This window comes from Diceros bicornis, chromosome 25 (genome assembly GCF_020826845.1).
Source record: "Diceros bicornis minor isolate mBicDic1 chromosome 25, mDicBic1.mat.cur, whole genome shotgun sequence".
Taxonomy (NCBI): Eukaryota; Metazoa; Chordata; class Mammalia; order Perissodactyla; family Rhinocerotidae; genus Diceros; species Diceros bicornis.
Window position 1 is genome coordinate 6,725,197 of NC_080764.1, and position 18,221 is coordinate 6,743,417.

The 18,221-nt window shown below is 55.4% G+C and overlaps 1 protein-coding gene across 2 annotated transcripts in view; it reads left to right on the forward strand.

The window, feature by feature from the left end:
• Positions 1-3,627: 3,627 nt before the first annotated feature.
• SCUBE1 (signal peptide, CUB domain and EGF like domain containing 1) overlaps positions 3,628-18,221 on the forward strand; it is a 140,834-nt gene continuing 126,240 nt past the window's right edge. For both annotated transcript variants that reach the window (XM_058568188.1, XM_058568189.1), the window contains exons 1-2: positions 3,628-3,715; positions 7,379-7,510. In XM_058568188.1, coding sequence (XP_058424171.1) covers positions 3,628-3,715; positions 7,379-7,510 — 220 coding nt within the window. The remainder of the gene's footprint in view (positions 3,716-7,378; positions 7,511-18,221) is intronic.

The window sequence follows — 18,221 nt, forward strand, 5'->3', positions numbered from 1 at the left end:
TGGTATTATTATGAAAGTTCATTTTTAATAAGAAAGAATGACAGAAGTCTGTAAAGTCGTCAAGACTGAGGCTTAACATCCCTGTAATGACATTTTATGCTTGCAGAGAACTGTATTTTCTGAAAGAACTGTCACAACTGTTATTAATCAAGAGAATTCTTCCTAAGAAAATAAAAAAAAAAAGTAAGGTATGCTTACGCTGAGGACTGGGGTCAGGAGACTGGAATCGGGGTCGTCGAGGCCGTGTGTGTGTGTGTGTGTGTGTGTGTGTGTGTGTGTGTGTGTGAGAGAGAGAGAGAGAGAGTGTGTGTGTGTGTGTGTGTGTGTGTGCGCACGCGCGCGTGCGCCTGGAAGAAGGAAGCTCTCCTCCTCTCCCCTCCACTCCTCCTCAGACCTCTGCAAGGCGTCGCCAGAGGGAGCCAAAGGGCCCTGAGGGACAGCGGTCCTCCAGGCTGGCTCAGCTTCCCCAGGAGGCACAAAGGATGGAGGTGGCCAGAGAGGGTGGGCAGCTGAATGCACTCCCCAAGGCCCCATCAAATAGCCAAGGGATCTTTATCCACTCCCTGGAATAATATGAATTCTCAGTTAAGTGCTGTCTGTCCTGTTTCTTTGTCCATTCATTCATTCATTCATTCAACTATCATTTCTTAGGCCCCAGATAGGAGCTGTGGCCCCAGATGTGGATCAGCTATGAGTCCCACCTTTGGGAACCCCCAGTCTGGGAGGAGACAGATGTGAAACTCAAGGTGAGCTGGACTCTGATGGGGAAGCCAAGAGGAGGTCCTACATCCTCCTTGGGGGCAGGAGTTGGGGTGTGGGCAGAAGAGGAGGGGTGAGCCTTAGGAATAAGGGAACAAAGGATGCTCCTGAGAGGGAGACATACAGGCAAATTTCAGAGGTGTGAAGAGCAGGATGTGTGTGGGCCCTCATCGCCAGTGGTTTCTTGAGCTGGGAGTGCTGAGGAGGACGCAGGGCACCTTGTTAGCCACACACAGTGCTCACAGGTTGTTCAGAAGGTGATGGGGAGCCATGGAGTGTTCCTTCCCAAAGTGACTGTCCAATTCATCCCTGGGCCTCCATTCTCCCAGCTCAGTCTCCAGAGGCTGCAAGACAGCACTTGCTGGAGTCCTGGCTTACGGGTTCTCACCCCGCCAGCCCGTCCCACCAGCACAGGCCACAGTCTCTGTGAGCAGCCCTCCACCGTGTCACCGTCACACACATGCAGTGCTTTACAGTTTGCAAGGTGCTTCGAGAACATTCACTTCTCGGTCCCCGCCTTCTCCCGTGGACCTTGGCACATTCCCTTGTCCAGCAGGAAAATCTCCTGCTCACACTTGGTGCCCAGCTCTAGGGTCCTGTGCCCTGGGGGGCCTCCCCGACTGCCCTGGGGGCAGAAGTGACCACCTCTTTCTCTGCCCTGTAAGTCACCTCCTTTAGTGCATTCGTGGGGGGCTTACAAGAGTGTCCTCTCCAACTCCCTCCTTCCCCGCTCCCCAGCAAACTCTGTACAGACCATGACCTTCTTCTGGAAGGCCACTTTTTCTCTGTCTGCACACTTTAGAGGGGGACAGGGGACTAGAACTCGGGATGAGTGAGAGCCACCCCCGGGCTGCGGGGCTCCACAGTCTAACAGGCATTGCCCTGCCTCCACTCCCTCCTTGATTTGGGGGAGATTTCCCTGCTGCCATCAAGCTTGGGGGGCACCCGGCCAAGGGTGGGGGTCCCTGATGAACAGACACATCAAAGGACATTGTTTCTAGTCAGTTAGAGCCCTCTGCAAGGACCTCCCCCCAGACTCACATGTCTTGCCTTGGTACCTAATGCACAAGACATGTGTGGTTCTGAAGGAGCTTTCTCCTCCAGAAACCCAAAGCCACACAATTACGAAGAGGACAAAATAAAGCCTGATAACGGAGTCTCCCAAATTAAGCCACCAGCCAGGAGCAACTGTGCAGGAGGAAATGTCTCGACTGATGGGGGGAGCAGCTTAGTGGAGGCAAAAGGCGGCACCTCCTTCCCTTCTAATTCCTGGACAGCCATGGCTGGCCCCTTCAGGTCCCCCCATGTGGGGGACCCCTTGCCTCAGCCACCAGGCCAGTGTCACAGGCTGTTTGTGATATGAAGTCAGATTCGCAGCAAGGATGACTGCACAGATTGAACTTTCCAGGGCTGGGGAGATCATCTACAGAAGATTGTGAGTGTGTGTGTGTGAGAATGTGTGTGTGTCTGTGAGAGAGACTGCACATATGAAGTGTGTGAATGAGTGTGAGGGTGTGAGTCTGTAAGGATGTGTATGAGTATGAGCGTGTGTGAAAGCATGTGTCTGTACGTCTGAGGGTGTGTGTTGGAAGGTGTATGTGTGTTTAAGTGTGTGTGTGTGTGTTGGGGGCAGGAAGGGGAGCTGGTGCGGAGAGGAAAGTTGGGCGCAGACTGGTGCAGGCAGAGTGGACAAAAAGAGGAAAGCCTTGTCTTTGAGTCGGGTCTGGAGAGCAGGGGAAGAAAAAAGGAGCTCTTATTGGTGGTTGTCAAGGAGATGGGCCTTGGGGTTTGCTGAACTTTCTTCCCTTAAAGCGTCCTGCCTGGGGCTGAGAGGGGCCATTTATTTCCTGCCCGGCCTCCCAGGCGGGGGTCTTCGGACGAGGCCCTCAAGGCGTCAGGTGTAGACCCCAAGCCAGTGCCTGGGGCGAATAACCGCGTTGCTCCTCTGCCCCCCAGCACACGCCCCGCCCGGGCTGTCTCTGGAGAGGCCCCAGGCTCCTCCTTCGGGGGGCATCAAACTTCCCTGGCTGAGAGGTCAGCCCGGAGGACCGGCCGCACTGGCAGGACTGACCGCAAAGTGGGACTGTCCGACCCGCAGCTTTCCCGGCTCCCCCTCCAGACGCGGATTCTGCGGCTGTCCTACGACAAGCGCACTTGTCGTAGGGGGCCAGTGTCCTTTGAGGAGTGGTAAAAAGTTCATTTGTTTTGAACGTCAATTTTAAACCGATCTTTACGATTTTTTTCTTTCTGGCTAGTTCGCCGCCGCATCGCCAGCGCTTGGCACGCAGTAGGTGCTCAATAAACGGTCCCCGAAGGGATGAAGGTACAATCTGCTTTGCGCGTTTGCGTTTCTTCCACTACAAATGGATGCCGCCGGCCTTTCCCCACCTCCAGGGCCGGGTGGCGGCCCCCTACCCTCCCCGGAGTGTGTGAATGTGGGGGGTGGGAGCTGCCCCCAGAGGGCGGCCACCCGCCACGACGGGGCCAGGGGAGGGAGCAGCCCCCGAGCAAGCCCCAGCCTGGCCGAGACCGTGCACCCCGCGGCCGCGCGAGCCGGCCGGGCCCCCACCCCCCACCTGCCGCGGCCCGAGGGGAAGGGGCGCCCCCGGACGCCGCGCCCGCCCCTCCTCCCGCGGGCTGGCGGCCGGCGCCCATTGGCCGGCCGCACTCGGCGCCCTGCCCCCGGCGGCCGCGGGCCAATGAGCGCGCGGCTGTCAGCTCGTCAGCCCCGCCGGCTCGGTGGCTGGGAGCCCGAGCGGTGGCCGCGGAGCCAGCAGCGAGGAGCGCTCGCCGAGGGGTCGGTCGGTGGGGTCCCCGCGCCCCGCACGCCCGCACGCCCGGCCCGGCCTGGCGCGGCCCGCAGCGAGCATGGGCGCGGCGGCCGTGCGCTGGCACTTGTGCATGCTGCTCGCCCTGGGCGCGCGCGGGCGGCTGGCGGCGGGCAGCGGGCTCCCAGGTAAGCCCCGACCCGGGGGGCGGCGGGCGCGGGCGGCGGCGCCGGGGTGCCAGGCAGGCCCCCCGCCCGGTGCCGTCGGGAGGGCTGCAGCCCGCGCGCCCCGCGCCCCGCCCCGCCTCTTTGCAAAGTAACTTCTGGGGCCGGCGCGGGGCGCCCCCTCTCCGCAGCCCGGGCGGCCCGGGGCTCCCCTCCCCGCAGCAGGGGTGGGCTGACGCCCCGGGGAGGGGGAGTAAGGGCGGGAGGAAGAAAGAAAGCGCGACGGCCAGCCGAGGGGGCCCTGGCGCTCCGACCAAGGACCGGAGGGAGTGGGGACCCCGGAACCCGACGGGCGCTCCCCCAGGGGAGAGGGGAGCACGGGTGGAAGGAGGCCCAGAGGGGAGACCGGGAGGAGGTGAGCAGGGGAAAAGGACCGACAGAGAGAAAGCGGAGGAAGGTAGTAGATGGAGGGACAGACGTCCGGACAGAAAAGGAGACACAGAGGGAACACACAAAAGGACGCAGGAAGAAACCCAGAGAAAGACAGACATGGGAGAGTAGCGAAGAGACCAGAAAGACCGAGGGGGAAAGGAGGAAACCCAAGGGAGAGAGAAGGAGGCAAATAGGCCGCAGCAAGGAAGAAGAAGAAAAGAGGGAGACTTGAGGCACGACTAAGGGATGGGAAGGAAGAGAGAGAGGAGCGGTGGAGGCAGTTGGACACCAGAGAAAGAGACAGGAGGACTGGGGATGGGGGCGGGGAGGGAGGAGACAGACAGAGGGAAAGACAGGATGGAGAGGGCTGGAAAGCAGTGGACAGATCAACAGTCAGACAGGAGGGGGAGGACAGATGGACAGACACAGATGGAAAGCAATGGATAGGAACCAGACGGATTGGAGACCAGACATGGGATATCAGTGAGGAGGTCCAGGACAGGGAGGCAGGAGACACCGAGGAGGGAATGGGCATCCGGCATCAATGGGTTGGGGCAGGCAGTAGAAGCAAGGGGGGGACGCCCCATGGATTTCACAGGACCCCTGGCACTCCCGTCCCTTCCCCTCCTGCTCTCTTGGTTATCTAGAAGGGGCTCTCCCACAAAGCAGAAGTCCCATTCTCTCTTCCCAGGTCCCTCGTCCCTCAGAGGAGCTTCCTCCCTCTCTTTCCTTGGAGGGGGAAGTGGGAGGAGGTCCTGCCTGCCCCTGCTCCCCCTCCTTGGCTTTCTCTGGGCACCCCTGGCTGCTGTGCTGGGCTCCTGAAGTCTGTGTTTGGTGGCAGGAGAGCCTATTCCTGGGAGTTGCCCCCTGAGTGAGGATGCAAGGTCATTTAAAGTGTTCCGCAGTTGGAGCTGAGCTGGTTTTCATGTGGCCCCCCGGGGAAGCTGGACTCTGCTGCCCACACCCCCACGTGTCTGTGGGTGCCTCTCCCGGGTTTAGGGTCCTTCACCTCTGTTTGTTCCTGTATGTGCCTTTCTCCACCTCTCTGTCTCTCCTCTGTGTCGGTCTGTGTTTGTCTCCATGCCTCACCCCCACCCCACAGAAGCCTTGTGCTGTGAAACAAACCAAAGTCAAAGCAAGCAGCCTGTGATGGGAGGGCCGGGCTGCCCTGCGGAGGGGTCCCAGCCCAGGCCAGGGAGCCATGGGAACGAATGGCCTGTGGCTCCTCTCCCTCTCTCCTCCATCTCGCCTGCTCTCTCCCCAGCCCCGCCTAAAGACATGCTTAAAATGTGTTGGGAGGTGCCCCCACCGCCCCTTGGCTAACATCCACCCATTTCCACACCACAAGGACACCTACCTTGGTGGGAGATTGGGGTTAGGGGGCGCAAGGGGCTCCAGAGCCCTAGGCAGTTTCCCTCCCCTCATTCCTGTGCACTGATCCTTGGGAAGTGGGCAGAGCTGCATCTGTGGCCTGTTGCCCCTGCTGGTCCTGTCTCAGAAGTGGCCTCCGTCCTCCCCCATGGAAGAATACAGATTGGCCCTCTCTGGCCCCTGACTTCTGCCGTTGAGGCTCTGCCAACCCTACACGGGGGACCCTCTGTTGTCACCCCCTCAGAAGGGGATGTTCTGCTGGCCCCTGGCCACCTGATGGCTGGCTCTGATCTCCTACACTGACTGCCTCCTGGCCCCCATTCCACCTTCCTTTGGGCAGCTGTAGAGGGCTGTAGACGGGCTGCTGACCTGAGCAGATACAACCACCCTGAGAAGTGATGCTGCCTGCTGTGTGTGCACGTGTGCGTGTGTGTGCAGGGAGGTGACTCTGTTGTGTTTCTTTTTGATGCTTCTCTTCCTTTAGGGGCAGGCTGGAGCCTTGGGGACTAGGGCAAAGGAGAAGGAGTCCTGGGGGAGGGTGATTCTCTTAGAGAGCACCACCTCATGCTGATTTAGAACCCAGATGCCAGCCAGGGAGTAATTCAAAGTGGACATTCTTGAGGACCAGATAGTCTGGTGTGAGGCCGGAGGCTTGAAGACAAGAGGACATTCCAGGACTTCCCCAGGCTGGCCCCTGGGTGACTGCCCTCAGGGTGGCTGCTGAGAGTTCCTTATGCTGCCCTTCTGGGTCCTTCTGTCTGTCCTCCATCTGTATATTATACATAGCTGGCTGGAAGTAACCTGACATATACAAATGCCCTGGACCCGCTTCTCTTGTGTCCGAGTCCAGTCTCTGCCCCTAACGAGCGCCTGAGCTTCACCAAACCTCTCTGGGCCTCCGTTTCCTCATCTGTAACCTGGGGAATTAACCTGAATTACAGCTAAGGATCTTCTGGCTGTGCTATCCTGTGCCCTGAGGGCCCCCTCCCTGTCTGAGCTGTGTGTGTGTGCGTGTGAGAGAGAGAGAGAGAGAGAGAGAGAGAGAGAGAGAGAGAGTGTTAGGGTGTACACACAGATACACAGAGTCTGTTTTGTGTTATTTGCCCGAAAGCTGTCCCAGACTGAAGGTGGATGTGTGTGTTGGGGCAGGAGGTGAGGAGCACCAGGAGACCTCACAACCTAAACTGAACTTGAGTTTGGAAGTTGGGAAATGAGACCCAGGTTCGCACTGAGATTTCCGAGGTGGGGGGCAGAGAGGACGGGAGATCAGAACCGTCCATGAGCCAGGTTAGCCCAACTGAGGATCTGGTTCCACCGCTTGGACACTCCACTCTGGGGAGGTGGAAGCTAGATGAAGAACTCTGTGTCTCTACAGCCCGGAAGCTGGGCAGGGTCCCATGTTCAGATCACCTGCGTGGACCTGCCGGCTTAGCCTCTGCTTTCTGTTCCGTGCTAGCCTCTCTGTCCCCATCTGAAACCCAAAGGGGATGGATTTAAATTCCTCCAAGGACCCTTCTGGCTCTAAATTCTAGAATAAGGAGGGTGGAGGAGGGTTAGAGAGATGCTTGTGGGGAGAGCAAGACACACAGGGAGAGGCCTTTCCTTGCTGTGTTCCTGAGCCTCAGTTTTCTTATCTTTTCAGTGGGACTAATAGCTCCGCTTAATGGGATTGTTGTGAAAATAAAGGACCCCCAGCATCTCGGTAGCTTTGTGCCTGGCACAGAGTAGCTGCCCCCAAGATGCTACCAGTCGCTGCTTGTCACAGCAGATTGTCGTGTGACGGCTGTTACTGTTAATTACCCTAATGATCAACAGAAAGGCAGGAGGCAGAAGGAGCTCCCTGCTTCCTGGGCCACACCTCACCAGTTGTCCCTCACCACACAGGAGCAGTCGACGTGGATGAGTGCTCGGAGGGCACGGATGACTGCCACATCGATGCCATCTGCCAGAACACGCCCAAGTCCTACAAATGCCTCTGCAAGCCAGGCTACAAGGGGGAAGGCAGGCAGTGCGAAGGTGAGCCCGGCTAGCCCTCCTGGCCAGACCCTGCGCTGCCACGGCCGCTGTCAGTGGCCGCTGCCTGCCCTGTGTGATGACAACGGTGGCTGAGTCTCCAGGACTCGCCCCCATGACTGCCAACAGCACAAGCCTCTCTCAGCCTTGGGAGGGAGGCTGTCGGCTTCCTGGGAACCCAGGCTCTTTCCGGAGAAGGTGGAATTTGGAGTCATGGGGTACCTAACTCTCCCCGGGTTTGAAACCCTTTTTTTTTTTTTTAAGATATTGAAATGAAGCATTGAATTATATATTTGTCTATCTGTCCCTGACTGGATGTGTGTGGGGTAAAGGCCTTGGGTGACATCCTCCCCAAGGTCCCTAACTTCAAATCCGAGACTAGCCTCTCTGACCTGCAGCTTCCCCCAAAGGAGCCACTCAGTAGCCGGCCACAGCGTCTGTGGGGCTGGCTCAGGGCCCTGTCTTGAGTAGGAGAGCCTGGGCAGAGACTGGTGGATTTGTGCTCTCTGCACGCCTGTCCAGCCTTATTCCCCTGTACCTGGGGTGCTGGTTTGACTGTCTGGCACTAGAAACCGCCTCCCTGGCAGGCTGAAAGTCAGAGAGGGAAGAGCGACCTCAGCTATCTTTGGAGCTAGGTCTCTCCCAGCCATAGGGAACCTTTGGGAGGCTCTGACTCCAGGGTCCTGGGGCAGGGCCCAGCATCGGGGCTGGAAACAGCTCTCTCCATGGCTGATGTGCATCCCTGGGTGAGAATCACTGATCCAGATCTTCCCCGTCTGCTCTCCGTTAATAGATGAGGAAAACTGTGGCTCAGAGAGGAGAAGCATCTTCTGCCAGGTCCCCAGGGTGGCGTGGCCACTACTCAGACCCAGGTCTCTTCCTTCCCACTCCATGGCTCTCGAGTATCTCCTTGTCGTCTCCCTGAACCCTGCCAGCTTACTTTTTCAAAGTGTGAGATTTGTGTTAGGAAAGCAACACATGGGAACAGCATGGTGCCCGTTCCTCCTGTGTAAGGATTGCCAGGAGCTGGAGTTTTGTGGGAGATGCAGCTATGCCTCCTTGGATGCTGACATTGTTTGTCCATCTCATTTGTTGGGCGCCTACTTAAGGCTGAGTGCCGGGCAGATGCCATTGTCCTGGACCATGCCTGGTTTGGCCACATCCCTGGCCTTGCTTGGGGCCCAGAATCCTGAGGAGGGAGCTGGCACCTACCCACAGACCTCTGGAAGGAGGCAGCAGATAGAGCGGGTCGTGAGCAAGCAGTCTGATGGCACGGGCTGGCCTGGCTGCTGATGGGGCCTGAAGGTCAGCTTGGTGCTTCCAAGTGACACATGTGAGGCTCTGCGAACCTTTTCTGACTCTCTGCTCCCCGCTCCAGGCCCAGGGCACTGGCAATGGAGGGCCGAGGGTGACCGCGCATATCTGCTGGTTTAAGCCACTGACCGGCCTGTTCTTCCTCCAGCCCAGCTCCTTCGGTCCCCTCCTGCTGTCCCTGCCCAGGAGGCCCACGCTTTGTCTCTTGCCTGTTTCCCTGAAGTCCTTCAGAGTCTGCCTGGGCCCGGGGTGGGAGTCACACTCGCTGTCTCGGTGGGCCTGACAGCCTCAGTGTGAGGATGAGAGAGGAGGCGGCTTATGAAAGTGCTTCAGGAACGGCTCTCCCACCTGGCTCCAGCTTCTGCCCCTCACCTCCTGAAATACTGAAGCACCTGTGTCCTGGCCACACACACACACACACACATACACACACACACACACACACTACAGGCCATTCCCTGTTTCTGAGACCCAGCCCAGATTATCCCCCTGCCTGGAGCTCCTTTCTCTCACTTTGTGTCCTGGCTAATTCCTAACCATGCTTTTGATTTGCCTCCTCCAGGAAGCCTTCCATGATAGCTCCACTTCCACACAATTACAGACACACACACACACACACACACACGCACACACACACACACACAGCTGCATTAAGTACCTATTCTGCTCCCAGAAGCCCCCGGGCTTCCCTCCGTCATAGCACTTCTGACCCTGGATTATCATTATGTGTCTTGCTCCCCCACTGGACTGTGAGCTCCTTTACCCAGGGTCTGCCATGGGGCCACCACACTGAAGCTGTCAACCTCGGGCTCTGCCTCCAGGGACCTCACAGGGAACTCCTTGACTGCAGAGAGCCTTTTCATGCTTGTTCCGTGTCCTCAGCTCCTGGGGCAGGGCCTGGCACTAGCATGGTGTGGGGAAGATGTTTAGTCTGAGCTGGCTCTCTTTTTCCCAGACTGGAGTTCACATTAGATGAGCAACATATAAGAGACCCCCAGAGGGGAGGGGAGGGTGGCGTGGGAAGTGTGGGGTGCTGGGTCCATGGGGGCTTGTTCTTGCCATGGTGTCGTTTTGACCCTGTCTAATGAGAGAGGAAAGCAGGGACGGGCCTGGCCTCTGCTTGGGAAGTCTGGGTTGCAGCCCACCTCAACGTGAAACTTCGGGTGCTCATTTGTCCTCCTGAGCCCTAGTGTCACCTTTTGTTACATGGGCCCAAAATACCCCCCACCACAGGCCGTCCTGAAGATTGAGTGAAATGCAGTGTAGCGTACCCAGGGCCTGCCAACCTCAGTGCCTGGCTCACAGGAGGCACTCAATATACAGGATGTGCTCCATGTACAGGTGATGGCATCACTGTCATCGTCATCAGCATCTGTTCCCACAGGGGTTTCAGGCTCAAATGACATCATAAATGGTGAAGGCCTTCAAAAATCACAGTGCCACATACCTCAGAGCTGGTAGTTATAGTACAACCTGGTCCCTCCCCTCAAGGGGCTTATAGCCCAGCTGGACTGCATGAGCTGAAATGATCTATTGGTGGAAATTCTTAATGAACAAGTGAGGATCATTCAGTTGGTAAATCAGGACCTGTCGGGTTGCTGTATTAACAGTATGGAGAATAACTGTCAGGAACTGGGGGCAGGGTGCCTGTTTGGCTGCTCACTCCCCAAATCCTCTCTGAGGGAGTGCTGGCGGGGGTTCTGGGGACCTGAGTGGACACTGTCCCCCTTGCACGGAGGTTTTCTCATCCCTGGGTACCAACCTGCAGTCATCAATCAGAATCGATGGAGCCTGCTGGCGTGTTCACCAAGGGCCATCAGAGCTCCCACTGGCTGCCCCAGGAGGACCATGCAGAGACGTCTGGAGACTTGAAATCTAGAGAGGCTGGCAGGCCGTGTGCAGTGGTGGCCTGAGGGAGCTCAGAGATCGTCCAGTTGCTCACTTCTTGGTGCACAGATGGGGAAATAGAGGCCTGAGAAGGCAAGGGTCTCGTCTGAGTTGGGACTAGAGCCCAGGTTGGTGGGCCCATTTCTCCAGGATGCATTTCTGCAAGTGGTTATTGCTCTCTGTGGCTCTGTGTTCTGAGAAGAGGGAATGAACAGTCCATGTTCTGTTGAGCACAGTGGTTAAAGCAGGGACTTTCAAGCCAGACTGCTTGGGTTGAGATCCTGCCTGTGTAGCCTGGACAAGTTACTTGACCTCCTTTTGTTTATCTGTAGAATAGAAATAATAATCATAATACCTACTTCACAGAGACAGTATGAGAATTAAATGAATTAATATCTATAAACCATTGAACATAGCTTGGCACGTAGGACACACTATATAAGCATTAGCTGCTGTTACTGTGATGATGATGGTGGTGATGATGGTACTGATGGTGATGGCAATGGTGATGATGTTACTGATGGCGATGGTGAGGGTGATGATGGTACTGATGGCGATGGTGAGGGTGATGATGGTACTGATGGCGATGGTGATGATGGTACTGATGGTGATGGCGAGGGTGATGATGGTACTGATGGTGATGGCGAGGGTGATGATGGTAGTGATGGTGATGGCGATGGTGATGATGGTACTGATGGTGATGGCGATGGTGATGATAGTACTGATGGCGATGGTGATGATGGTACTGATGGCGATGGTGAGGGTGATGATGGTACTGATGGCGATGGTGATGATGGTACTGATGGTGATGGTGAGGATGATGATCGTACTGATGGTGATGGCGATGGTGATGATGGTACTGATGGTGATGGCGATGGTGATGATGGTACTGATGGCGGTGGTGAGTTTAATAATGATGATGTTGATGATGATAGTGATATTGATGATAAAGATGAGGATGTTGATGATCATCATCATCATGTTGATGTCAATGATGTTGATGATCATCATCATCATGTTGATGTCAATGATGTTGATGATCGTGATAATGTTGACGATCATAATGTTGTTCAATATCTCAAAAGGGGAGAAGCTTTGTCTTTTTCCAACAATTCCCAGGATCCAAAATGGCTGGGAAATGGGGTGTTCTGGTTCATTGACTACTCAGATAAACCATATGCATATGACATAGAGACATACAGACATGTGTGCCATTCACAAATGACCATTTACCAAGAATGTGCAATAAAAAACACAAGTGACAGAAGGGTTTCCTTTGTTCCAGGGATGGCAAGTGTGCTACCCCCTTCTCCCATAGCAGACATCAGTAATCAATCACCACACCCTCTAGACAGCCATTTCCACTGTAGATGAAACCTGCGCCCCTTTATCTGCAGGTCCTGAGCTGGTGTGGGGCTGTGCAGAGGCTGGGGTTGGGGTTTGCGGGGAGATGAGTACCCCGTCCTAGGGATCTGATAGACTTTGCTGTTTACCGTGGTAAGCACAGAGACAGATCCTCAGTAAAGCATGCCCAGAGAACGCGGCTTCCACTGTCTCCCTAGTTCATCACGGGAAAGAGACCCAGGTTGTGGGAAGCCCTCTGTGGAGCCGACTGAGCCACTTACACTCTTAACCATGTCACCTTGAAACTCCTGCTGGAAACCCCCTTTAGCAAACCCAGCACCTGAAGCAACCTGCCCCCCATTCCGGGGACAGTTTCTTACCACACCTTCGAGGCCACCTTGCCTGCCGTGTGGCCAGTGCACGTGTGATAATGACTGGCCCTCCACATGTGCGGCCCGTCTGTGTCCAGGGAGCAGCCTAGGGCCCCGTGTGGTCAGGTTTAACGCTGGCAGGGGGCTTGCCGTAGCCAGGCTGAGGTGTCTCAGACGGGTGGGGAGAGGCTCTGAGCAAGGCTGAGGAGGCATCGGTGTTTTCTTGATGATTCCTACCTTGACAGAATCTGAAGTGACTCGAGGTGAACTTGTGGATGTGCAGACTTTGGGGGAACTTTAAAGGTGTCAGGGCTACTCCGTGTTTACAGATGACGCATACACACCTCCATTTTGGCCCATGTCACACTGCATTTATGTTTCTGTGTCTCCTCCTGAAATGGGCTCCTCAAGGGCAGGGTCTGTGACCTGTTCAGTTCCAACGCCTGGAACCCAGTGCCACACCTGGCATGGGGCTTAGGAGGCATCTGTTGGGTGAAAGGGTGAGTGGATGGGTCCCAGCAGTCACCTCCTCCGGGAAGCCTTCCCTGCCACCCCAGACAGGTGAGCTGTCACCTCTGACCATCCCTCCATCAGAGCTCCTGTGACATTGGGTTGTGATGACCTGTGTGACTTCACTCAGGGCTGGGCCCAGAGCTGGTGTCGGTGGACAGTGAGTGACCATTATCCATCTCGGGGATATCAGGAAAGGCCTCCCAGACTCTGAAGGTTCTATAGATGAGGAAGCAGAGGCCTGCGAGAGGAAGGGCCTAGTCTAAGGATACCTGATGCGGACAGTGGCCGAGTTAGGCTGAGGAAACTGGGCCCAGGGAGGTCAGTCTCCAGCCTGATCACCCAGCTGAGAAGCGGTAGAGACTGGATTCCAAGCCCGGTCAGCCACGAGGTCCCAGCAGTGGCCAGGCCCCCAGCCGCCCATCTGAGTGCAGTGGGGGGAGTTCCTTAGCTGTGGAGTGTTAGAGGGAGCTGCGGAGACCCTTTCCTTTGTACGCCCTCTCCCTTGCTGCCACTAGCTTGTCTGAGCCAGGCCCTGTGAATGCGAGTGGCTCGAAACACATTGCGCATTCACATAACTGGGAGATACCTCTCCGCTGACCACTGTGAGCTGCTGTCATTCTCTGTCCTTCCCTCCCTAACCACACCCCAGCGTCACTGTCTTTAGTTCCTCAAACTTACCAGCTCCTTCCTGCCCCAGTACCTTTGCACATTCTGTTTCTCCATCCTTCTTCATTTAGCTGAGCCTCTGTATCCCCAGCTCACCAGACCCCTTGTGCATGGGCCTTCGGGGAACTGACAGGGCCAGCCCTGCGCTGGCCTTCTGGTCTGAATTAGTCAGGTCTGTTTGTGCTCGTTCTGCAGTGGGGGCAGGCCGGGAGTGAGGAGGGGGCATTTCATCCCCTTTAAATGCTTCAACTCATTTAACCTTAATTACTTTGTTTTCATAGACATTTGCTAAGGAAAAGGACCAAATTATAGCTTGAATTGGGTCTTACTAATCTTAATTAAAAGCTCTTGTTTATAATCAGGACCAGGCCCCAAACAAGGAGCAAACCACCCTCAAATGGCTTGTTTAAATAACTAAGACCCTCTTGATAATCACTGTTTAGTCTGAACCAGCAGCGCACATCACCCCTTCTCTGTGTACTTAATTTTTTAGACCATTTATTCAAGTGGTTTATTCCAGTTGCAAGTTCCAACTCGGGCCTTTTCCAAAATGCTATAATTAAAACTCTTGGGGGAAATAACTTTTTGTTTTGGCCACAGTATATCAAATATATTACTATTTTCCCTTTTTCTGTGAAAAGGAAAAAAATGACAACCTTATGGGCATCAGAGATCACAAAATTAGCATGTATGTAATGAATGTAAATAGTCACTTCCTGGATTTTATATCCCTGGGGTCTACTTGTCAGTCACTGAAGTTGGGTAGATTACAGGGCATGCTATTAAGCGTTTTAGCAAAACTCCTAATAACACACTTAGTGATCCACTGAGTTTAACATCAGAAAAAAAAATCTTAAAACCAATGGTCCTTTTTAGGGAATAATGTCTAGGACCTTATTAAATCATTTTCATCATGATTATTGCACACTTTATTGAAACTCCAAATAAAATTCTGCTTTTGGGGGGCCAGGAGAGGCAGTAGGAGGTGGGCTGGGATGGGGAGAGGAGAGGAAATTCTTCTTCAAGTCTTAAAACATGCAATTATGCACGCTAACGTGTGCCCTGCCGACGATGAAAGCCATCAAGTCCAGCAGACCAGCGGGCAGGAAGAAATTGGATGTGACTTACAATTCCAAGTTGCTGTCAGCCAGCAATTAGGCAGCGAGGCTTGCAACTGGTCCCAGCTCTGCTGCAGTTTAGGCTTCTTGGAGCCCATGTCCGTTTTTAGAGGGAAAGATGAAAAGCTCATACCATGGGCCTTTAAGTGTTGGAGGCAAGTTCACCTCTCTGAGCCTCAGTTTGTCCCTCTGTAAAATGTGTCAGCGGGACTAGATCCAGTTTAGTATCGAGACTGTTCACTGAGCACATAACTCTGTGCCAAGCTTGGTGCTGGGGCCGAGACTTGTTTTCCGGATCTCACTGGTTAGGGGAGAGACAGACTGGGAAAGACGTGCCCGTAACAGGGTGCGCAAAGTGCAGCAATGGAAATCCAGACCAGACTCGGCGGGAGTGAGAAAGAGGGGGTGTGTCTGCCCGAGGAGGGAAGAAAGTAGAGAGGGCTCCGTGGAGAAGCGTGGTCTGGGCTAAGTCAGGAAAGCAGAGCAGCAGTGGGTCTCTGACGTTCTTCGCAGCTCTGCGGTCCATGGAAGGGCCTTAGCAAGGATGCAGAGGCGTGTTTAGGTCTTTGCCAACTCGGTAAGTCCAGCCAGTGACTTCAGCTTCCCAGGGCCTGGTTCCTTATCCACCAAAGGGGGGCACGGCGTGTGCCTCCAGAACATGCCCTCGAGTAGAGGCTGGAGAAGGGAAGGCCGTCGGCTGTACATCCGTGTGCTGAGGCAGCCCCAGTGCCTGCACGGTGAGCTTTCTTGTTTCTCTAAATCCCCATTTATCCTAGGGTCGGCGAGTCTCTGCTCCCACTCCCAACCCCCGTATCTCCAAGCTCCCCAGGCAGCAGGCCCCTCTCTGCCCCTTCCTCTGGGCTCTCTCGCCTCCTCTTGGCCGCTTCTTATTACAGTGGCTGTATTTGTTTTTCCATCGGAGGAATGCTAACGAGAAAAAACCATTATTTCTAAGAAAATAAACTGCTGGCCTGTTGGCCTTTGAATGCTACTGAAATGGATGACGGCCTTCCCCAAGGCCTCGAGACAAAGAGGGACGGAGGGCTGGTGTGTGCGGGCAAGGTCAGGGGTCTCGGAGGGTGCTCTGAGGGGTCCTCCAGATGGGCCATGGCTGCAGCCCCTGGGAGGAGACAATCTAAAACCCCAGCCGGCTGGCTTGGACTTCTGGCCCGGTGGACGATGGCTGCTGGAGTTGCTCACGCCCCACTCCCTCGCAGTCTCCAGGATGCTCTCCCCTCTCCACGAGCCACCAGGCCTTCTGTCTGGGCCCTCTGCCCCTTGTGCCAAGGAGAGTAGAGCTGGGGGTAGGTCTGTGGAGACCTGGGTGCCAGCCCTGTGTGATGTTGGGCAGGTCTCTGGACCTCTTGGGCCTTAGTGTGCTGACTGCAAAGTTCAGGGCTGGGGCCAGGAGATCCCAGGCCCCCTTGGACTCCTGCAGTGGAGCCCCTTCCTTGGGATGCTTCTTGCCACGGTGGCGCCCAGTGCTGGCTCAGTCTCTGGGGGAGGCAGGTGGGCTCCAGTGGGGCTGTTAGCCACCTATTCCTTCCCACCCACAGCCTCGCAGGCAGACCTGGGCCTGGGCGGTGCTTTGGTGGGCAAGGCTGTCCTCACATGAGGTGTGTTCATCTGTGTCTGGATCATTCTCACCCTCCAGGCTGGCAGCTCTGTGTGGCCAGGGTCTGGGCTGAGGGCGAGGGGCCAGGCCCAGGTTGGCGTTGGTGTTGACAGGAGGGAAGAAGCCAGGGAGGCAGCATGATCCTCAGCAAGGACCACGGGCCCTGGCTCCCTCATTCACTGAGATGCGGGGAATTCTCCAGATGCTGGTGTCAAGGTTAGGACGGTGGAGTCTGGAACCAGCCTGCCTGGGTTCCAGTTTTGGCTTTGCCATGTACTAGCTGGGTGATTCAGGCAAGTCGCTTAAGCTCTCCGAGCATCAGTTTCTCTATGATGAGGGAAGTTAAGCCCTTCCTACCTCACCTATGGGGAGGGTTAAGCCACCTGCCATTAGACGGAACCTGGTATAGAGCTGCCGCTGCTGCCATTGTTGTTACTGTTGGAGAGAAGCTCCACTGGGGATGTGGAGAGAAACAGAATGAAATCAAACTGCTCCAGGCCAGCTCAGGCCCTACCGCTGTCGGAGCCCACTGAGTGGCCTGTGAGGTGGGGGAAGAAGCCTGAGCCGGGATCCTGGGCTCAAGTTGCTGTCAGCCCCTGACTTGCTAAGATTAGCTCCTCAGTTCCTCTCTTTGGGCTCAGTTACCCCTTTATACAACCCAAGGGGTGCCTCGGAGGAGCCCTAGGATCCCCCCTTCCCACTCCACATGGCAGCTCAGGCTTTCAGGCAACTAGATGTTTCTAGTTATCCTCCTGTTGAGTTCACAAGTGACCGGGCCTGTAGAGCAGCCCCTCAGAGCCTGCCATTTGGGGGTCTGGGGCTTCTCCCCTGCCTTTCACTAAGAGGACGGGAGCAGAGCCATGCCTGTAATTGGTGGGAGGCGGCAGGGACCTCGACTCTGGGCTGGCAGGCCCCCTGGGGCACCTCCTCCCTTCCTTCTCAAGCGCTCCAACAGGTCAGCTTTCTCCTGGCCAGGTTGCTTCGGTGTCCAGTAGGCCTGATGTCGCAGCCTGAGAACAGCCCCCAACAAAGCGTTTAGGGTGTTTTTGAGGGAGAAAAACAGAAAACTGGCCCTTTGGATTTGGAAGGCAAGCCCTGCCTGGTGCCTGGAGCCACAAAGCCCCCCGTGAGCCCGCACTGGGCAGGTGGCGTTGGAGGCCGGTTCAGAGTGAGCATCCTCGTGGTTTCCCTGCAGCCAGGCAGAGCCCAGAGCCCCAGTCAGCACAGTGGATGAGAGCGCCGACAGCAGTAACTTTAAAACTTTTAAACAGCTTTAGTGAGATATAATTCACATACTGTACAATTCACCCACTTAAAATATACAATTCAGTGCCTTTTAGCGTATTTGCAGAGTTGTGCCTCCATCACCACGATCAATTTTAGAACCTTTTCATTACCCCAAAAAGAAACCCTGCACCCCTTAGCCATCACTCTCTAGCCTGTCAGCCCCGGAAAACCACGAATCTACTTTCTGTCTCAATAGATTTGACTTTTCTGGAGACTTCATATAAATGCAGTCCTACAATGTGTGGTCCTTTGTGACTGAGACAGCACTGACTCTGAAGTCAGGTGGCCTGGCTCACTTCCTGGCTCCACTTGTGTTAGCTGTGTGCTCTTGGGCAGGGCAGGTAACATCTCTGAGCCTTAGTTTCCCTTGCTGTAACATAAAGATGTTGGTACCCACTTCTCAGGGTCTTCATACGTGAAGGACCTGCATGCTGCCTTACACGTCATAGGGTCAGTCAACAGAGGCTACGGTCGAGATAATTATTCATTTGTTCAATGTTGAGCAGACTTTTGTTGAACATACTCTGCTACTTCTGAGGCTTAAGCTGAACAGAACACAGTTCTTGCCCCATGGAACTTACAGCCTCAAAGGGCTTACA